This window comes from Carassius carassius, chromosome 37 (genome assembly GCF_963082965.1).
Source record: "Carassius carassius chromosome 37, fCarCar2.1, whole genome shotgun sequence".
Lineage (NCBI taxonomy): Eukaryota > Metazoa > Chordata > Actinopteri > Cypriniformes > Cyprinidae > Carassius > Carassius carassius.
In genome coordinates this window covers 25,663,899-25,682,050 of record NC_081791.1, presented here as the reverse complement: position 1 = coordinate 25,682,050, position 18,152 = coordinate 25,663,899, and the positions used below count along the sequence as shown (strand labels likewise).

Here is an 18,152-nt window from a genome sequence, read left to right as displayed (position 1 = left end):
TTGTTAAAAAAAAAAAGGAAGGAAATCACATAAAATGTGGCAAGTTCAGATGGTATATATATATATATATATTAGTCGAGTGACATCATCAGGGTTAATTGTTATTGGTGACAATTAATGAAAGAATATATCATGATTTATGTAGTCTTGGCTACAAAAACAATGAAAACTGAATCATTTCACCCCTTCCCAGTAAAAAAAAAAAAAAACTTAATTAATAACACTGTTTGTATGTGTGGGTTGCAATCTGACATTAAACAGACTTTATTTTATAATAAAACTATTTTTTAAAAATCATGTAATATTAGTTAATATATTTAATATATTTGTTTTTAATTATAGAAAGAAACATATTGAAAAAAAAAAACAGATCAAAACAATGATTCTGCTTTGTTCCAGTCAATAATAATGGATTTGAAGTGAAGACTTGTAGACAGTTAGAAAATGTTAATGCTTTATTTGTATTGGTATAAAAGGTGCAGTGTTCTTTTGTCTCACTAAGCATTTTCTGATGAGACACTTTTTTTTCTAAGATGCTAAATATACATTAATGTGAGACTTCCTCACGTCAAACCTGTCCAAATCTGTAAGCCCACACACTGAATCGGCGCCTAAACATGATTAAACTTTTATTAAAGTGCTTTTCTGTTCTATCGTTGCGACACAAATATTTTACAGAGCAAATATAATGTACATTTCAGTAAATGTTTTTAATGTGTGTATGGCCACCTATCTGAGCACCTGTGTGTTCTCACAAGTGCATGATCAGATCTGCAAATTACAGGTAATGCATCGGTCAATTTGTTGTTAAACGTAATACAGTTAAAACTTGCCATATCATACAAATAAATAGTAGTCATAGCCAGAGCTATTGCATGCAAACATCAGCATTTATGTCTCAAGCAGTAATACATTTCATCACTGGTGGTGCATTTGAACAGGGTGCAAAGTCTTACGTCAATGACTTCTTAATCTTTTTATAATTATTTATTTTCTAACAGTACACTTCATTCTAACCCAGCCAGTGTGTCCATTTAGTCCTTGATATGATGAAATGTTGACTCTGAAGTTGAAGTTTAAGCATTCTACGTAATGCTACTTAAAACATTATGAAAAAAAAAGTAAACAACTTGACCCGTGTTTTATAAAAGCAGAGCAATTACAGTTATTTACCAACAAGATAACTACAAGTAGTAAAAATCAACAAAGCTATTCTTTGTCCATTTCCACAAACTGTGAATGATTCTCTGGGGATTTACTGTGAGTTTTACTCAAGTGAAGTTTGACTGCATGATTGCTGGCAAATGTCCGACTGCAAAGCTTACATTTGAACTTTGAGTCAGATTCCTCCTCTGTGATCTGCGAATCCGTCGGCCGGACATTGAGCGCCTTTGAAAGTTCAGGCTCTGTTACTTTAGTCGGATATTCTATGGGTAGTTTGTTCATGTCCTTGATTTGGAAACCCAGGTGGTTCTCCAGGTGGGATATAAACGCAGAGGGTGTTCTGAATTGAGATGCACAGTCATTGCAGTAGAAGATTGGATGGCCAGTGTCCATGTTCTTCAAAAACTTGGTCCCTCCTGTTTTCCTAAGCTGGTACTTGACGTTGGCGAGCCAGTGGCTGATGGTGGTCATGGAAAGCCCAGTGAACTTGGAGATGTGCATCCTCTCCTGAGGCCCGAGGTCTGAGAGGAGATACTTGCCCTCAGAAGTCTGAAAAAGGCTGGAGGCGAATTGGGCTTGAAGGATCAGCAGATGCTGGGGGTTCCAGTTGGACTGTCTTCCTTTGCGTTTGTGAACCGAGTACATTTCATTGGAGACGTCTTCGAATCGTCGTACGTCAGTCTCCAGCTTCATTGCAAGCACTCTCGCTGGCATTGAGGGCTTTGGGGTTGTGGCTTTTGGAAGAACCTTCACCATGTCAGCAATGTCAGACAGTGCATGTTTCTGGGGCACTGGAGTGGAGGACTGCAACAAGAGGGAAGCGTTTGGTTTGTTGTGTTTGTGTTTTGTCAAGTCTATTGGCTGGTCGTCATTTGTGTACATGAAGCTATTGCTGTGCCTGATGGCAGCAGATGCTGAGAGTGCTGAAACTGGTTTCTCTAAACCTCTATTCAGTTCTGAAAAGATGGATTGTGTGCGATGAGAGAGTATGCTTTCGGGCCTGGGCTTGTTTGCTTTACCCAAATGATTGTTCAAGACAGACTGTAGTGCGCTTAGAGGGTTTATGCTAAGGACTTCCTGGGAGTCACTGACAAGCTCTGAAGAACTGCTGTGCCCGTTGCTGGCAGGGGGGCTAGGTGACGGGTTTCCTCTGTCAGAGAAAGCTGGGCTCAACTTCCCTTTGATTGTGTCATTCTCTTCACTTACACAGTCTGCATCCAGCTTTGAAGAGGAGGAGGAATCATCTTGACAATCACTGTCATCATTCTCCAACAGATCAAACCTACTGCTCTGGCTCTCTTTGCCATCAGATGCACCACCTCTTTCCTTTTTGATGTCCGAATTGTGATGTCCCTGGAAACTTTCAAGTCCCCGAAGTCCCTGATAGAACTTCCCTTTGGGTGCGATGGCTCTGTGCTTGTGGTTAAGATTCTGCTTGAGCTGGATGGGAGAAGAAGAGGAAAAGGAGGCGGTTTTGATCACCCCTGATAGCTGGTAGGCCGCATGAATGCTGGGGTAAGCACTCCAGCTGGGGGTCCCTGTTTGAGCTTTATTGATTGCTGAAGCCACTGTGTTTGCCAAAGACTTGAGAATGTCACCGCCTCCGCTGGACCCCTGCTCAAGGTCTTCTTCTCGCAAGTACGGGTATTTGAAACCAGCATCAGTGGACTTCCGATCCTCCTCATCTGGTTTGTCTTCCTTGTCAGCTTTGTCTGGTGACATATCCCTCGGTGTAGCCCTCTCAGAGTCACCTGATGCTGTACTTTTTGGAGAAATCTTTTCTCCTTCAAGTTCGTTCACTGGTGGCTCAGCAAGTGTCTGCATTTTCTCTATTGCTAGAGGATCGAGTGCTAGCTGTTTGCCTTTCTTGGAGGCTGAATTTGTCACTTTAATGAAGTGGCCGGTGACCATCATGTGAGTGGTGAGCTGCTGGAGCGTATCATGGGAGCTTCCGCACTCCATGCACTTTAGGATCTGAGATTTGCATGTCTCAAACTGCCATGTGTAACTAGCACCATTCTGATAGCCGTAGCGGTTGTTGGGAGCGTTGGCGAGGCCAGAAGACCTTTGTGCCGCACTGTAACCCGAAGCCCCTGTGGTGGAGTCGGGCGAACAAGGCCTTGTGGCTTCAAATGCACGTTTCTTTGCTGGTGGGACTAATTTGGGAGTGATTACTGGAATAGGTTCTTTCAAAGGCACTTTCTGGTAATGCTTTGTTTTGATCATGTGGACGCTCAGGTCTTGCAGAGAATCGAAGGAGTGGCCACAGAACATGCACTTCAGCACTTTTTGTGCATCTTCCTTGCCTTCCATGTCTTGAAGGTTCCTCTTTCGGTTCTTGGATGATGAAGTGGAGGCAATGTTTTGTCTGTTGTGGTTATCATCCTGGTAGTGGCCACTCTTGTTCATGTGTACTGTCAACTCCACCAGGGTGTCATATGCCGCACTGCAGTCTTTACAGCGGAAACGGCTGGCTCCTGTAAAGACTGTGCCGCACGCTTTGCTACTTTGTCTGTACAGGTGGACAGAGCTGAATAGATTAGGTTTTGACACAGGTTTCGGGGACAGCGTTTGCTGCAGGGTTTTTGAAAGTGCGTCCTGGTGCCAGTCAAACTCGCTCTTGGTGCTCCCATTGGTGCTGTCACAGTTTGCTTTGCTGCCAGCATTAGCAACCTTCAAATCTAGTCCAATCCTTGACCAGTAGGAGTCTGAAAGGAAGTTGGCATAAGCAGCCCTCATTTTCTCCAGGCTACTGTGCATGTCATCCTTCAGTTTTAAGCCCTGGCTCTCTGTGTCCTTCTGACTTCCTGGTGGTGAGGTCTTAAAGTCAGACAGTCTGTCACTGCCATCGCTCAGACGGGATTCCAGCTCAACCTCCTGGTTGGAGAGGACACTGACTGGAGAGTTCTGGAAGCTGTAGCTGCTTTTGTTGTCTATGTTTTTGTCTTCTTTGTCCTTGGATGTGGGCCTCTCAGAATTCTCATCCTCGGCCTGCATTTCATTTTCGCCCTCCTCCCCTGTGATCGACTCTTGGACACCAACATCATCATCTGGCTCGTATGCTGAAAACAGAACAAACACATCAGGGCTGTCAAATGAAATGTAATTGGATTAATTACATGATACAGTGATTAATCAGATGAGTCATAAATAATCACATATATCAATATTTCATGAGAAAAGACATCAAATGCAGATAATCCAAAGGCTTTAAATGCATGACCATCAGTTTGTGCATTAGTATGTTACATAAGCACTATTTTTATTGCCTTTTTTAATGACTACATATAAATGTATTTAAAAAAAACAACCCTAGTTATATCTGTACAAAAAAAAAAAAATTGGATTGTCTTTTAGGTATATATACAATATATGTGTGAGCATCAAAGGTTTAAGGGGAAAACAGGAGAATACAAAAATGAAGCTTGATGTTATTTATTATTAGAAATCGTGTCTGAAATACTGTCATCCTTCAAGTGTAGCATTATAATCCTTTCTCACAGAAGCTTGTGTGCCTGTAATCTTCTTCTGGTAATAGAGGGCAATTTGGCAGTGTGTGTGATTCACTGACTTAGTTTTCTAAAGGTTTCATCCGTTTACAACTACTGTAAGGTTGCAGAGTAAAAGGTGATGAGCATTATCACATTTGATAGGAGCCTAGTTGATTCCTGCATATCTCAAAACCTAATATAAAATAGACTTGTATGTGATAAACTTGATCTGAAGATAAATTTCACTTTTAAAGATTAAACAGTTAAAATGTGGGTTCACAATGTCTGGAAAGTTTTTATTTACTGTTAAATGTGGGTTCACAATGTCTGGAAAGTTTTTATTTACTGTCAATCATTCTCATTCAGAATGAGACAAAAACATCATAAGACCACATAAATGCAGTTAACCTAAAAATAGTTAAATGCAACCTGGCATCCTTCTGATCCCCGCTGAATATTTGCTGGCTACAAATTAGCCATTATTGACTAGATTCAAAATTATTTCCTATGTCTTTCATCACTTCTTAAACCGTACTGTATTATTCACTTAATAAAATATATCCAAGGCCGTCAATTACATCAATCGCCGCGGTTAAGAAAAATCAAGATCATCTATATTTTATGAACACATATTTGGATAGCACTTTGAATTTGAAGTGCTATTACGCGCAGATGTGCTCAGTTAAATATACATAGGACCTAACAGCCCGGGCCAGGCACTTGCCTTTCATGTGGTTAATATTTTTCTGAGCTGGTGATGCTCAATGAGAGCAACTCTCAAATAGGAGAGCTAAAAGTGCTACACTGTGTAGCCCTCGCCATGTCCTGTGCCTTTGGATTCTGAAAATAAGACTTTTTATCAATTTTTCAAAGGTGCCTCAGGAGTAAGCCTGGAGGGGAACCGATGTCAGCAAATGGATAAAGATGGAGCTGGGATTTAGCCTCTCCAAACAAACCCAAAGAATGGGGTCCCTCCAACAAGGAGCCCGTCGTGCCCGTACGAAAGCTTCCCAACATGCCACGACCTTGATCTTCTGCAATGAAGATTTCTCAAATGACTGACTCTAATGGATGATTGCATCCCAAAAATGCGCTCATGCACTAGTGGTTTCCAAGAGTAGAATCATGTTTTATGTATTGCAATGTGTATATGTAGTTTTGAAATAAAAGGAGTGAGATTGTGTGGCTGGTGTCTCAACGGTTTGTAAATCACTCAACCAGTCGACTGGCAAAATGATGGACAGCAGAAGTTGCTAAGCTTTCGATGATTTACAGGATGTATGGGATAAAAAAATATAAAATATGGATACTGAAATTAACCCTGTCTTCCTTTGCACTGTTGCACAATCCTCGTTCTATTACAACGAAATACATCATGGTGCAATGTGATTTCTTTTTTCCTTCAGTGACTGGCATGTTTCAGCATATCTCTGTGTTTATAAGAATTTTACGATAGTTACAATCTAAACAAGCAAAGTAACCATGACACCATACACCTGGAAGAATCAATCAACTGCTATTTGGACTGCAGATGAAAGATAGATGGCCAAATGAATCCTGCATTAGTCAAACACACTGCATTTTAGTGAACATGTAATACTCTTCAACCTAATAAAAAATCAGGACAGGTCTGAGGAGTGCCTCATTCAGAGCAATTAAAATGCTTTAATGCATGTTTCATTACTTGGACATGCTGCTAGATCCACTCAGCCTGGCAACCATGTTCTTATACTTCAAGACAATCTAAACAAAATACTTGCTAATTTTACAGTATTTTGACATATTAATTGTCAAATTGCTATGCATAAAATCACCTAAGACAGTGTTGCCTAGCAAACAAATTAATTTTGTTTGGCGATTAAATTAAGCAGTTTCTTCAGTATTTAAATATATTTAGTTTAATTATTATTTGTCTGCTAAAACAATGAATTGATTTCTTTTAAAAACCCTATCAAGCTGGAAAAGGCACCCATTTCATAAACTGATGTGGGTGGCATTATTGCAGTCACTGTTCCCTGGGCTCCAATTTCTCCATCGTCTGAGCATCTGGGATACACATTAATACAACCACAGGCACATGTTAACCGTCCAGGCCCAGATCTCTCTGAAATCCCTTCATGAACGGTTACATTTCCCTTCCTTACTCATTTGTAGCCAGCTTGTGATCCCTGCCAAGTGGCAGGATTTCGGAGTACAAGATCAAACACAAGGACACCACTCCCACAGACATGAGATACACCAGCCTTTCCCATAATCCACTGCTAGGACGCGGCCACGCTAGCAGGCCAGCAGCAGTCAAATCCCTCCCCCCTGTTCTGTTATTGATGTCTGAGCCAATAGAACAACCAAAGCATAATTTGATCCCTGACGTGGGCTATTTGTATTCATTTCAGTAATATTCAATATGTATTATTTTGATTTGGTCAAAGCAGAGCATACATGAATGCCTTTCGTAATTGTGCGTGCATGGCACCTCATTCATTTAACCTCTCAAAGAAGCCAGGCTCGTTCGCTGCAGGCCCGCGTGCCGTCGTTGGGCTTTCTGCGCCATATCAGAGCAATGAAAACAGCCATCAGTCCAACTAGGCTTACAAAATAAGGCACTGGCATGCCCGAGCAGAGATTTAGCATGTCATAAACTTCTGTAAACCCTCCAATCTGTGTCACAACAAATTTATATCTTCAGACAGGGATATTCAGAGGTCAAAAAAACGAAGGTGTCCATCATAAATCAGCCACTAAGTGTTTATAACATTAATCCATTGGGAAAGACTCCTGGCATAAGACAGCGGCAGCTGGATTTCAAAGAGCTGCCTGATTCCCAGCCAAATGGTTGTAGAAGAGCGAAGAGAAACTCTAGCATTAAATTCGCTTTTCACATCTGATTCATATATACAGTAGCGGTATTATTATGTTTTTTTCTTAAGAGTCAGTTCTTATTACTGTAAGTGTGATCAAAGGCTGGAACAAAAACGATTTTAATTGTAAAAGAGACGGTTATGTATTTCCTTTTTTTTTTTTTTGCACAATGGTGTCAAACGTTTTGATGAACCATATTCTAAACCTACAAAAAACTGTAATGAGTTACTGATTTTGCACTTTGATGGATCAAAGAGAGTGTAATCTGTATCATTTCCTCTAGCACCGTCGTTTTAATATACTTGTGAAAAAAAAAGTGCAGCTTGAAATTTCATGCACCTAAAATTAAGTTATATGGGCCTTTTTTTAGGAGTTTAAGAAAGACAGTTGAAAGAGTAAGATATTAAAAAAGAGGCGAAAAAGTTACAAAAAAAAAAAAAAGCATGGAAAAATGTAATATACGTGTGTAATTTAATACAGCGCTTAAAAATGAGGATCCATCAGACGTCTGTGTTCAACTCTTGATTGAAGCAGCTTTTAAAACCAATACAGAACAATAGAAATGACACAAGTAAGATGTAACTTTTGCACTTTTCATTTAGAATATATTAAGTTTAGGCTTATTTTTCATGTTCTGGCTTTTTGATAGATGAAGTAGAAAGTATCAGGAAGTTTTCGGGGTTAACCAGCCAGACGCAAACCTGAATTACCCCCATGAGCACCACAGCTACAACCTGTCAAGACTAGAAGGTCACGACCCCCAGCAGCTCAAATGTCTTTTTCGTATGCTAATTAATAGTTGCCTAAATAAACACAAATTAAAAAAAATTCTCAAAGTAAAAAATACCAAATCTGCATCAAGCAAAAATATTTCCAACTCTTAAATGTATTAAAAAGTGAGATTAAATATGTTTTATAAACTTAAAATAAAAAGACAAACTTTAAGTTTGATTAAATTCTTAACAAATAAAAAAATCTGGTAGCCATTTATTATAATCAAACATGATACAATATTCTATAAATTGTATTATAACTAGATTTTATAACTGCATAGTGCACTATATCGGGTGTGAACCATTTTGTAGAGCTGACGTCATTCCCTACATTCGTTCACTACTTTTTACCCACAATGCATTCTGATTTCAAGTGTACAACAGATGAACACTCGCTGAAGCACTATTTCCCACAATCCAATGAGGAGAACCGAGGATCTGGAAGAGAGAGCGGGAGCAGGCAAGTTTGAATGAGAGATAATGTGTACATCTTTATTATTTCTTAAATAACATTTATTTCATGCATTATATTTAAATATATTATGTAGGCATTAACTCAGTTTAATATTTTATTAATTTACTAAGGTGGAATCTTTGTTAATTTATAAAAATGATAATAGCATTTGGTGGATATTTAAAAATGACAGTTGGTAGGGTTGGTATTTAAAACCGTCTCCTTTCTGATATAGTCCACTCAACTGCTATACACTAGGGATTAGTGAATGAGTGAGCGATTTCGGACACAGCTTTGATCTTTTATTAAAAATATATATATATATATATATATATATATATATATATATATATATATATATATATATATATATATATATATATACAGTACAGACCAAAAGTTTGGACACACCTTCTCATTCAAAGAGTTTTCTTTATTTTCATGACTATGAAAATTGTAGAGTCACACTGAAGGCATCAAGGGCTATTTGACCAAGAAGGAGAGTGATGGGGTGCTGCGCCAGATGACCTGGGAGAGAGGAATATATATATATATATATTTTCCTCTCTCCCAATGACTGAATACTCATTTACATTGTTTTAAAGCTGATCAAGTATAATAAAATAAATGTAATATTTAAAATTAAAATGTTTCATTATTTTATTAAATTAAATTTTATTCTTTTTATTTCTTTTTATTAAAATAATTCTTAATTATATATATATATATATATATATTACAACCAACAGCTTATATTTTGATTTTGTGATGTTGTGTCCAGTCAAACTCGTGCCACAATTATTTTTTTTATTTAAAAAGATAATATTAATGTCTATTTTTTTATTCCTATTTTTCAATTACTGATGTCATTTACATTTTATTATTGTTTATCAAGTATAAATTTAATAGTTAAAAAGATAGAATGATATACAACTCATCATCCAACCCATATATGTTTATATGGTTTTTGATGTTAGTGTGTCCAGCCAAACTCATGTCACAAATATTAGATTTTTTTTATTTAAAAATGTAATTTAAAATATTCATTTATTTTTACTCTCTACTGATTACTCATTTACTTTGTCTTATAGCATATCAAGTTTAATAATATAATGTAAAACATTTCAAATTGAATTGCCATGTGTCCAATCAAACTCATGCCACAGATACTAGATTGTAGTCAAATATGGCAGAAGCTAAAAAGGACACAGCATGAAAACAAAAAACAATAATTCATATACGGCATCGGTCACCACTTCAGCAACAGAATTAGACACATTGCTTTAAAACTCTACTAATACAGAGGGAACTGTAATAATAACAGTTAAAAACACGCTCTAGGAGGCATTGGGGTTTTCTTGCTGGACGTGTCCTTTTAGCGTGCCACTGCGGAGGGCTAATCATCCCCTTCGAGACGTGTGAGGTTCTGTTGGGGGTAAATCTGTCAGTCAGCGTTCAGTCAGGGTGTGATTTGCATTAGTTCAAGAACAAACGCAACACTCAGGCAAGAACTTTTCCCGCCGCGCTCTCGTTTTCCACTCACGCCACCTGCCCTAATGCTAATGTTTCTATGAGCACGTCATCAAACATTTACCTCCGTAGCGGTAACATTTCTATCATCGATCGGTTCGGGAGGGCGAACAGCTGCAACATCTCTGGCCCTCCGCGAAAATGCGAAAGGTAACGCTAGCGTCGCAGGAGACCCTCTAATTCTGAGGCGCTGTTGACAGGTCTGGCGGTCTGTGCCACTTTGGCCACGGATCTCCTTGCCGTCTCAGGCTACAGTTTTTGCCGCGCGCCGATCAATAGCTCTTTTTACTTTTCATTGATTGTCTAGCAGCAGGAGAGACCTAAGCAGAGGCTGTTATGACATTTCTAGATTTCCCCCTGTCCTTGGAACAATCAATTACACGCGCATGGCAATCAAAACCTCTTTGCAAAATGAACCTGCTCCATGACATTTTCATCTCCTGGATTTATGCCACGCTTTAAAAAGAGAGAGATGGAAGGGGAGAGCAAGAGAGAGAGAGAAAAGGCAAGATTTTCGTGTCCCACATAAAAAGCCTTCACACACGCAGGCGCGCTAACGAAGCAGGTCATGCGAGCGCTGGAATCTCCACTGCAGTCGCTGCTGCACAGGCAGGCCTTTGTTGGACACACTGGTTTGGCTATTGATTTTTGTCATAAGCTATGACAGCCAGGATCACTGTGGGTTTACCTAACTGTGCTCTAAATAGAGTTCAAGAGTCTTGCGGCGTGCCGAGCTGCGGCGCATGGAGACTTTGATAAATCGCATGCAACTGCAAGACATTCTCATTTACCAACGCCTGCCACTCCCAACACGTCTGCAGTGTAGCACAGGAAATATGGTAGATGCAAAAGCAATGTGCAGTAACTGTTCAGACTGCGCAGTCCAAGCCTGCGAGGACTGCCAAAGCTGACAGAAGAAGTTTTCTTTCTACTAGATGGAGTTATACTATTTATTCATATTTTATTTTTAACATTTAGTCATTTAGCAGACGCTTTTATAAAAAAGCGACTTACAATTGAGGACAAAGGATGCAACCAAATCAACAAAAGTGCAATGATATGCAAGTGCTATAACAAGTCTCAGTTAGCTTAACGCAGCCCACATAGCAAGGGCTTTTTTAAATTATATAATAAAAAGAAAACAGACATAATAGCAAAAGAATAGAGTACGCTAGTGTTAAAGGCTTCTTTTTTTCTTTTTCTTTTTTTGCTTTCTGTTAAAGGTGCTGTATGTAGGATTGACACCGAATGGTTGAACTAGGTATTTCAGTCCAAATTCAAAATAATGGAGAGGGTTGTTTTTCACCCGGCAACTGGCAGCCCGGAGTGCTAAAATATATTTGGATAAACTGGCAGTGGGTGAGTTTCACAAACCAAAACAAAGACCGACACTACGACCTGGAACACAGATTTTCAAAGGAGAATAACTGACTGTAGCATTGATTTTCAGATAAACAAATATGTTTCTTAAATATCCGCAAACATATTATCGTATTTTAATGCTTTAGTAGAGTCAAAATCTTACATACAGCACCTTTAATTGTATAATAAATTATAAGAATGCAAAAAGAATAGAGAAGCTAGTGTTAGTTGTGTTTTTAAAAGTGTTTTAAGACAATACTTGAAGCTGATTATTTTATTTTTGTTAAGCTGATTATTATTTTTTTGTTAAGTGCTTGTAATTTTTTTATATTTCTGTTTAGCTTTATTTTTATATCAGTTTGAGTTTAAGCAAATGTGTTAAGCAAATTTTAAGCTATTTTGTCATTTTTTAAAATATTTTTTCTGTTTAATTACATATTGTTTAGCTTTAGTAAATTTTAAGTGCTATTGTCATTTATTTTTATATTTCTCTTTATTTCATATAATAAATTTGAAGTGCTTTTGTATTTTTGTTTTCCATTTATTTTAATTTCAGTTTTTAAGTTTTAGTAAACTACGTGATTTTGTCATTTTTTTATATTTCCATTTAACTTAAATTTATTTTTATGCAGTTTTAGTCAATTTTGTAAAGCTTTAGTCAACTGTATTAAATTTTGTATTATTTTATATATTTCTGTTTAGCTTTATTTGTTTTCAACTTTTTTTTTTCCGTTAGCGTTTTCAATAATACTTATTTTATCTCCACTTTACTTCAATTAATTATATTTATTTTTTTAAGTTTAATTAACAATAACAACACTGCTAATATTTAAAATAAATTTTCCTCTAAATTTATGCATAGAAAAAAAGGGAATACATTAATTAAGTGTATTTATAATATATAAAATGCATGCAGATAAATGCCTTGCTTTTCATTTTCTTGCTTGTTTTTTATTTTTATTTTTTTTATTCTGACCATAATAAATAGTTGATTTGTCACACTTTGCCTTGATAATAAGAGTTTAAAAGGTTAAAAGTTCAAATGTATAAAAATAAATAAAATTATGTATATATTTCGCCATTTAACTTACAATCAATGATTAACATGCCATTGAAAGTTTTTAGTAAATCAGTTCAAAGCAGTGACGTCAATTAATACTTAACAGGCCCAATGAAATCTCTTCCCAGTCTATCACCGCCGGCGATCAGAGAGCAGTGTGAACATTCTCCACGTTAACATTTACACTGACCAGAAGTGAGAAACACCAGATACGGATCAAGCACAAAAACATGTTTATCATCAACAGTCTGGCCTCTGAAACAGATTCTACCAAGATCGTTTAAAGTAACAACACAGACCTGTGATTATCAAGACAAAGTGTGTGAAAAATCCAATAGATCTGAAAAATAAAATGAAATAAAATATAAATATACTTATTTATATGATACTTATGTTTATGATGAAATATTATTAAATATTAATTAACATTTTATTCTCCTCTGCCTGTTACCAGTGTCATTTATATTTTAATACAGTTTCATCTTCCCTAGATATTACAGTATAATTTACATTTTAATGCAATTAAATCAATAAAATGGCTATTAAAGCATTGCAATAAAGTATTATGTGTTGTTTTTGTGCTGAGACACATTGACTGCTTTACAAACCTCTTCCAGGGCTCTGGCTGGAAACCAGGCGGCGGAGAGATTAGCGTTCATTTTTGTATGCATGACAGAGATGTTACTTAAAGCACATTACTTCCTTGACTAAACAGGAGCAGTTCATGCAGATAAATGCCTTGCTTTCATATACCCACGCATTAAATATTTAATGGTATAACATAATCGAATTGAATTCAGGACTGGAAAGTTGCAGCAATTGTGGTCTTGATTCGAAGCTTTTGAAGCGGCTGTGTCATACTCTATATCAAAAGACGTTCTTTGAATGAACACGTTTGGGTGAATTAAAGTCAAAACCAAGAGAACACTGTTAAAAGATCAAAGGTTCCTTTTTTAATGATTAAAAGTAATATTTACACATGCAAGAAACGGTCACTAAGGCCTCATCTGTTATAAACTGATCCTTCACCATTTGTGTCGAACATTTGTGCTCCACAAACTGACAAACATTGGTGATCTTCTCACTGGTAAACAAAGTGCTCCTTTGAGATGGCTCTACCTCAAACACAGAAACTCTACTTCTGCAGCAGCACACCAGCCTCTCTGCTCTCACTGTACTATGCCTTCATGCATGAACCGGACGCTTTTCACAGTCTGCTAATGATGGCAGATAGAGGGTGAGCAGTGGGCGGGGCTAAAGACTGGGACTCCTCCTTCTCTATTACTTCAAAATTCTACTCTAAATTAGAAAAAGCACAAAAAGTTCTTAAAAACTAGAATATTAGAAAAGATTATATATATATATAAAATTCTTAATAATGCAATATTTCTACCTGAGGAACAAAATTTATATTAAAACAATTTTATTTATTTGGTATCAATATTACAATATATAAAATATATTGTGTATACATATATGCAAATAAGAAACTTTTCTTAAAATCGCATGCTTTTATGAGTAATTAAATATTTATTTGTAATTATAAAAAAATATTTTAATCATTTGATTGCAATTTTTAATATATGATTAAAAATGCACACATTTGTATCAAATTGAATTCAAATGTTTACATTTTTTAAAAGTTACAAATAAAATGTCTAAAAAAAATTTTTTTTTGCCTTTTTAAAAAATATAGGTCACAAATATAATTTTAATAAAATTTATTTAATTATTAGTTTACAATTTTATATTCACACATATTTTATATTTATACAATTGAAATTTAAGTCCCAAATTAAAATTTTATAGAATGTCCTTATTACTAAATTTACGTACAATATTGCACTTATTTTTCATTCGTTTTTTTTTTTTTTTTTAATAATGACAATTGACAGCCTGAATATGGTACATAAAAGAAAAAACACTATATTAACTGACCTAATTAATAATTAATATAGAAAAAGTGCTTGATCTTTGTCATCATTCCCACTAAATGAAATGACACCTATCATTACGACATGGGTCACAAGCACTACAGTGTCTTTACCTCTCTGTCCCTCCATCGGCTCCTCAACTGCTCCAATAAGAGTGTGATAAGGCCTGATGGAGGAGCACTGGCCACGCCGACCCCTACGACCCCTCTGAACCTGAGCAACCAAGCAAGCATGGTGCTGCTAATGAAAGATCATCAGGCTTTGGTTTAAATTTCCTGATTGAATGTCAGTCAGGAATGTTTGCATGGTAGAGAGAGAAATAGAGGGAGAGGGAGAGAGGGCCACACTTTTAAAAGACCACTCATCTAAATACTGCTCTCTTTTGTTCAGTTAATAAGTCAGCTAAAGAAGAAACATGAACGTTGAAAAGACAGAATGACAGAATGCAAAGAGTGAAATACATTTTGTTAAGTGTTTACCACTTAATTTATTCAAGGCAAAAATACACACACACATACAGTACAGACCAAAAGTTTGGACACACCTTCTCATTCAAAGAGTTTTCTTTATTTTCATGACTATGAAAATTGTAGATTCACACTGAAGGCATCAAAACTATGAATTAACACATGTGGAATTATATATGGAATTATATACATAACAAAAAAGTGTGAAACAACTGAAAATGTGTCATATTGTAGGTTCTTCAAAGTAGCCTCCTTTTGCTTCGATTACTGCTTTGCACACTCTTGGCATTCTCTTGATGAGCTTCAAGAGGTAGTCACCTGAAATGGTCTTCCAACAGTCTTGAAGGAGTTCCCCGAGAGATGCTTAGCACTTGTTGGCCCTTTTGCCTTCTGTCTGTGGTCCAGCTCACCCCTAAACCATCTGGATTGGGTTCAGGTCCGGTGACTGTGGAGGCCAGGTCATCTGGCGCAGCACCCCATCACTCTCCTTCTTGGTCAAATAGCCCTTGATGCCTTCAGTGTTACTCTACAATTTTCATAGACATGAAAATAAAGAAAACTCTTTGAATGAGAAGGTGTGTCCAAATTTTGGTCTGTACTGTATGTGTGTGTGTATTAGAGAGAGAGAGAGAACAGACTCCTCCCCCTCTTCAAGTTTTCAATTCAATTCAAGTTTATTTGTATAGCGCTTTTTACAATACAAATCGTTACAAAGCAACTTTACAGAAAATTATGTTTCTACAATATTTAGTAGTAGCTAGTAGTTTGTGCACGTTTGACAGGATTTTAGAAAAATAAAAATAATAATAATAATACAAGACGTAGTCAGCTAGATGATGAACTATCAATATTATTAATTAATAGTAATTATATGATGCAGTCACACATGTAGCAATAATTGTTAGTTCTGTTTGTTGTCTTCATCACTACATCTGACTGATTTATTTATTTACAACAAGCAAAAAACTGTAACCTTGTTTTTACTTGCACTACTGTCTGTTCATCCAGAAACACTGGATAATCCATTTGCACACTGAAATATTTTCTATGTACTTTACTGTCCATTGCAATAGTGTAATTATGTTAATATGTTCATAGTTTCTGCCTATAGTGTGCATAAATGTTTACATAATCCATCTGTATAGTATGTTCATAGTACACCTACCTGTATATCATGCTAATAGTATTTGAAATCTGTAAACTATGTCCATAATACTTATCTGTATAGTTATATTGTAGACCTTGTTTATTCTGTACTTACTGCTCATTGCACTTCTGGTTAGATGCTAACTGCATTTCATTGCCTTGTACCTTACATATGCAGTGACAATAAAGTTGAATCTAATCTAATCTAATATATATATATATATATATATATATATATATATATATATATACACACACACACACATACCAGAAATTGATATACTACTTTTTGTCACTTTATTTACAGGGAACGTGTCAAAGGACAGGACATCATACCGACCGGATCCAGAACCTAATTCAAATGTGAGTGTAAATATATGCACATTCATTAACCACTAAACCACAGCTGAACTCATTTTCTGTGGCTTCCTGTTAGATATGCAACTGTTGGTGGTCACCATATGAAAAAAAAAATACTATGTAAGTCAATGGTGACCAACAGCTCTTTGGTTATCAACATTCCTGAAAATATCTTCCTTTGTGCTCAGAAGAAAGAAACTCATGCAGGATTGGAACAACTTGATGGTGAGTAAATGATGACAGAATTAAATTTTTGGGGCGAACTATCCCTTTAAATCTTTATGCATGCATAATGGTAATAAGACATTCCAAATATCCTGAAATGCAGAACAAAGTCATGGCATTAACAAATGTCACAGGACACATTGAGGTAAGAGAGCGTGGGACACCTCACTTTCTCTCAAACGGCTGCTGAAGCGCTTGCCGCTGTCCTAAATGAAAGTAGAGGGGACGTACTGGTGGAAACAGATCCGCTGGGACACGTTCCCCAGTCCTCTGTGCTTCATATGAACAAAGCCCTCGTGTGGCCTTTGTCACAGTCACCTTGTCTGACATATATAAAAAGGACTGAATGCACCGATGATTACAAAGACAAAGAAGTGGGGTATTGGATCAGAGAACACATAACTCCTCTTTTTATCTATTTAGGGAGTATTACTTCGTAATGGGATTCAGAGGTTCTAATTGATTTTTAGAGTTTGAGAACATGCAAACACTTAAAGAATTGATGATCGCGACCTGTTTTTGTGACCGCATGTCGCTGAAGACAAAGTAAACCCTCTCCTTTAGACACCGTGTGAGACTTTTGACACCTATAGAATGCTTTTAATGAGCCGACGCTAAAATTAGGATCTGGATATGCCACCAAAAACTGTTGAAGGTTTCATATAATGCCAAGAGATTTAAATCACACACAGTTCTCATGAAGGGAAAAGTTTAATAGATCTCAAACTTTGGATGAAAAAGAAAGAGAATGTGTTCAATTGCTCACCCTCATGTTATATCCAAACCATAAATGTTCCACATAATGCAAGTTAATGTGTCAGAAAAGCACTAAAATCCATACAACTTGTGCATCATATTCAAATTCTGATGATCCAATACAATAGTTTATGAATAGAATAAATAAAATATGGTGTCATCAGATGGTCCATGTTTAATCTTAGTGACATCACACCTGATGCAATGCATCTAAAGCAGAGAATTACATTGGAGGGCGAGATTTTCATTGAATAATGGTGTTATTTAAAGGGATAGCTAACCAAAAATTTAAATTCTGTCGTCATTTACTCGCCCTCGTGCCTTTCTAAACTTAGGCATTTTAGTAAATGTTAAGGGGTCCAGATATCCAATAGGGTTATGAATTTAAAATTTGTCTATTCAAATCTTAATCAAATTAACTGCATTATATGCAGATTAACCAAAATAATCATGTTTGAACGATCAAATTATCTTTTTTGCAATTCATCACATTGATATTACCAAAAATTCACCAATAAATAAATAAAAGGAAAAAATGCTATATTGATTGATTTTATGGGTTACTTAAACA

The 18,152-nt window shown here is 36.4% G+C and overlaps 1 protein-coding gene across 1 annotated transcript in view; it reads right to left on the bottom strand.

The window, feature by feature from the left end:
• Positions 1 to 437: 437 nt before the first annotated feature.
• The window catches only part of LOC132118511 (teashirt homolog 2-like), a 55,461-nt gene continuing 37,746 nt past the window's right edge, over positions 438 to 18,152 (bottom strand). The window contains exon 2 of the mRNA XM_059528395.1: positions 438 to 4,226. Within this exon, the coding sequence (XP_059384378.1) occupies positions 1,210 to 4,226 (3,017 nt within the window). The 3' untranslated portion in view covers positions 438 to 1,209. The remainder of the gene's footprint in view (positions 4,227 to 18,152) is intronic.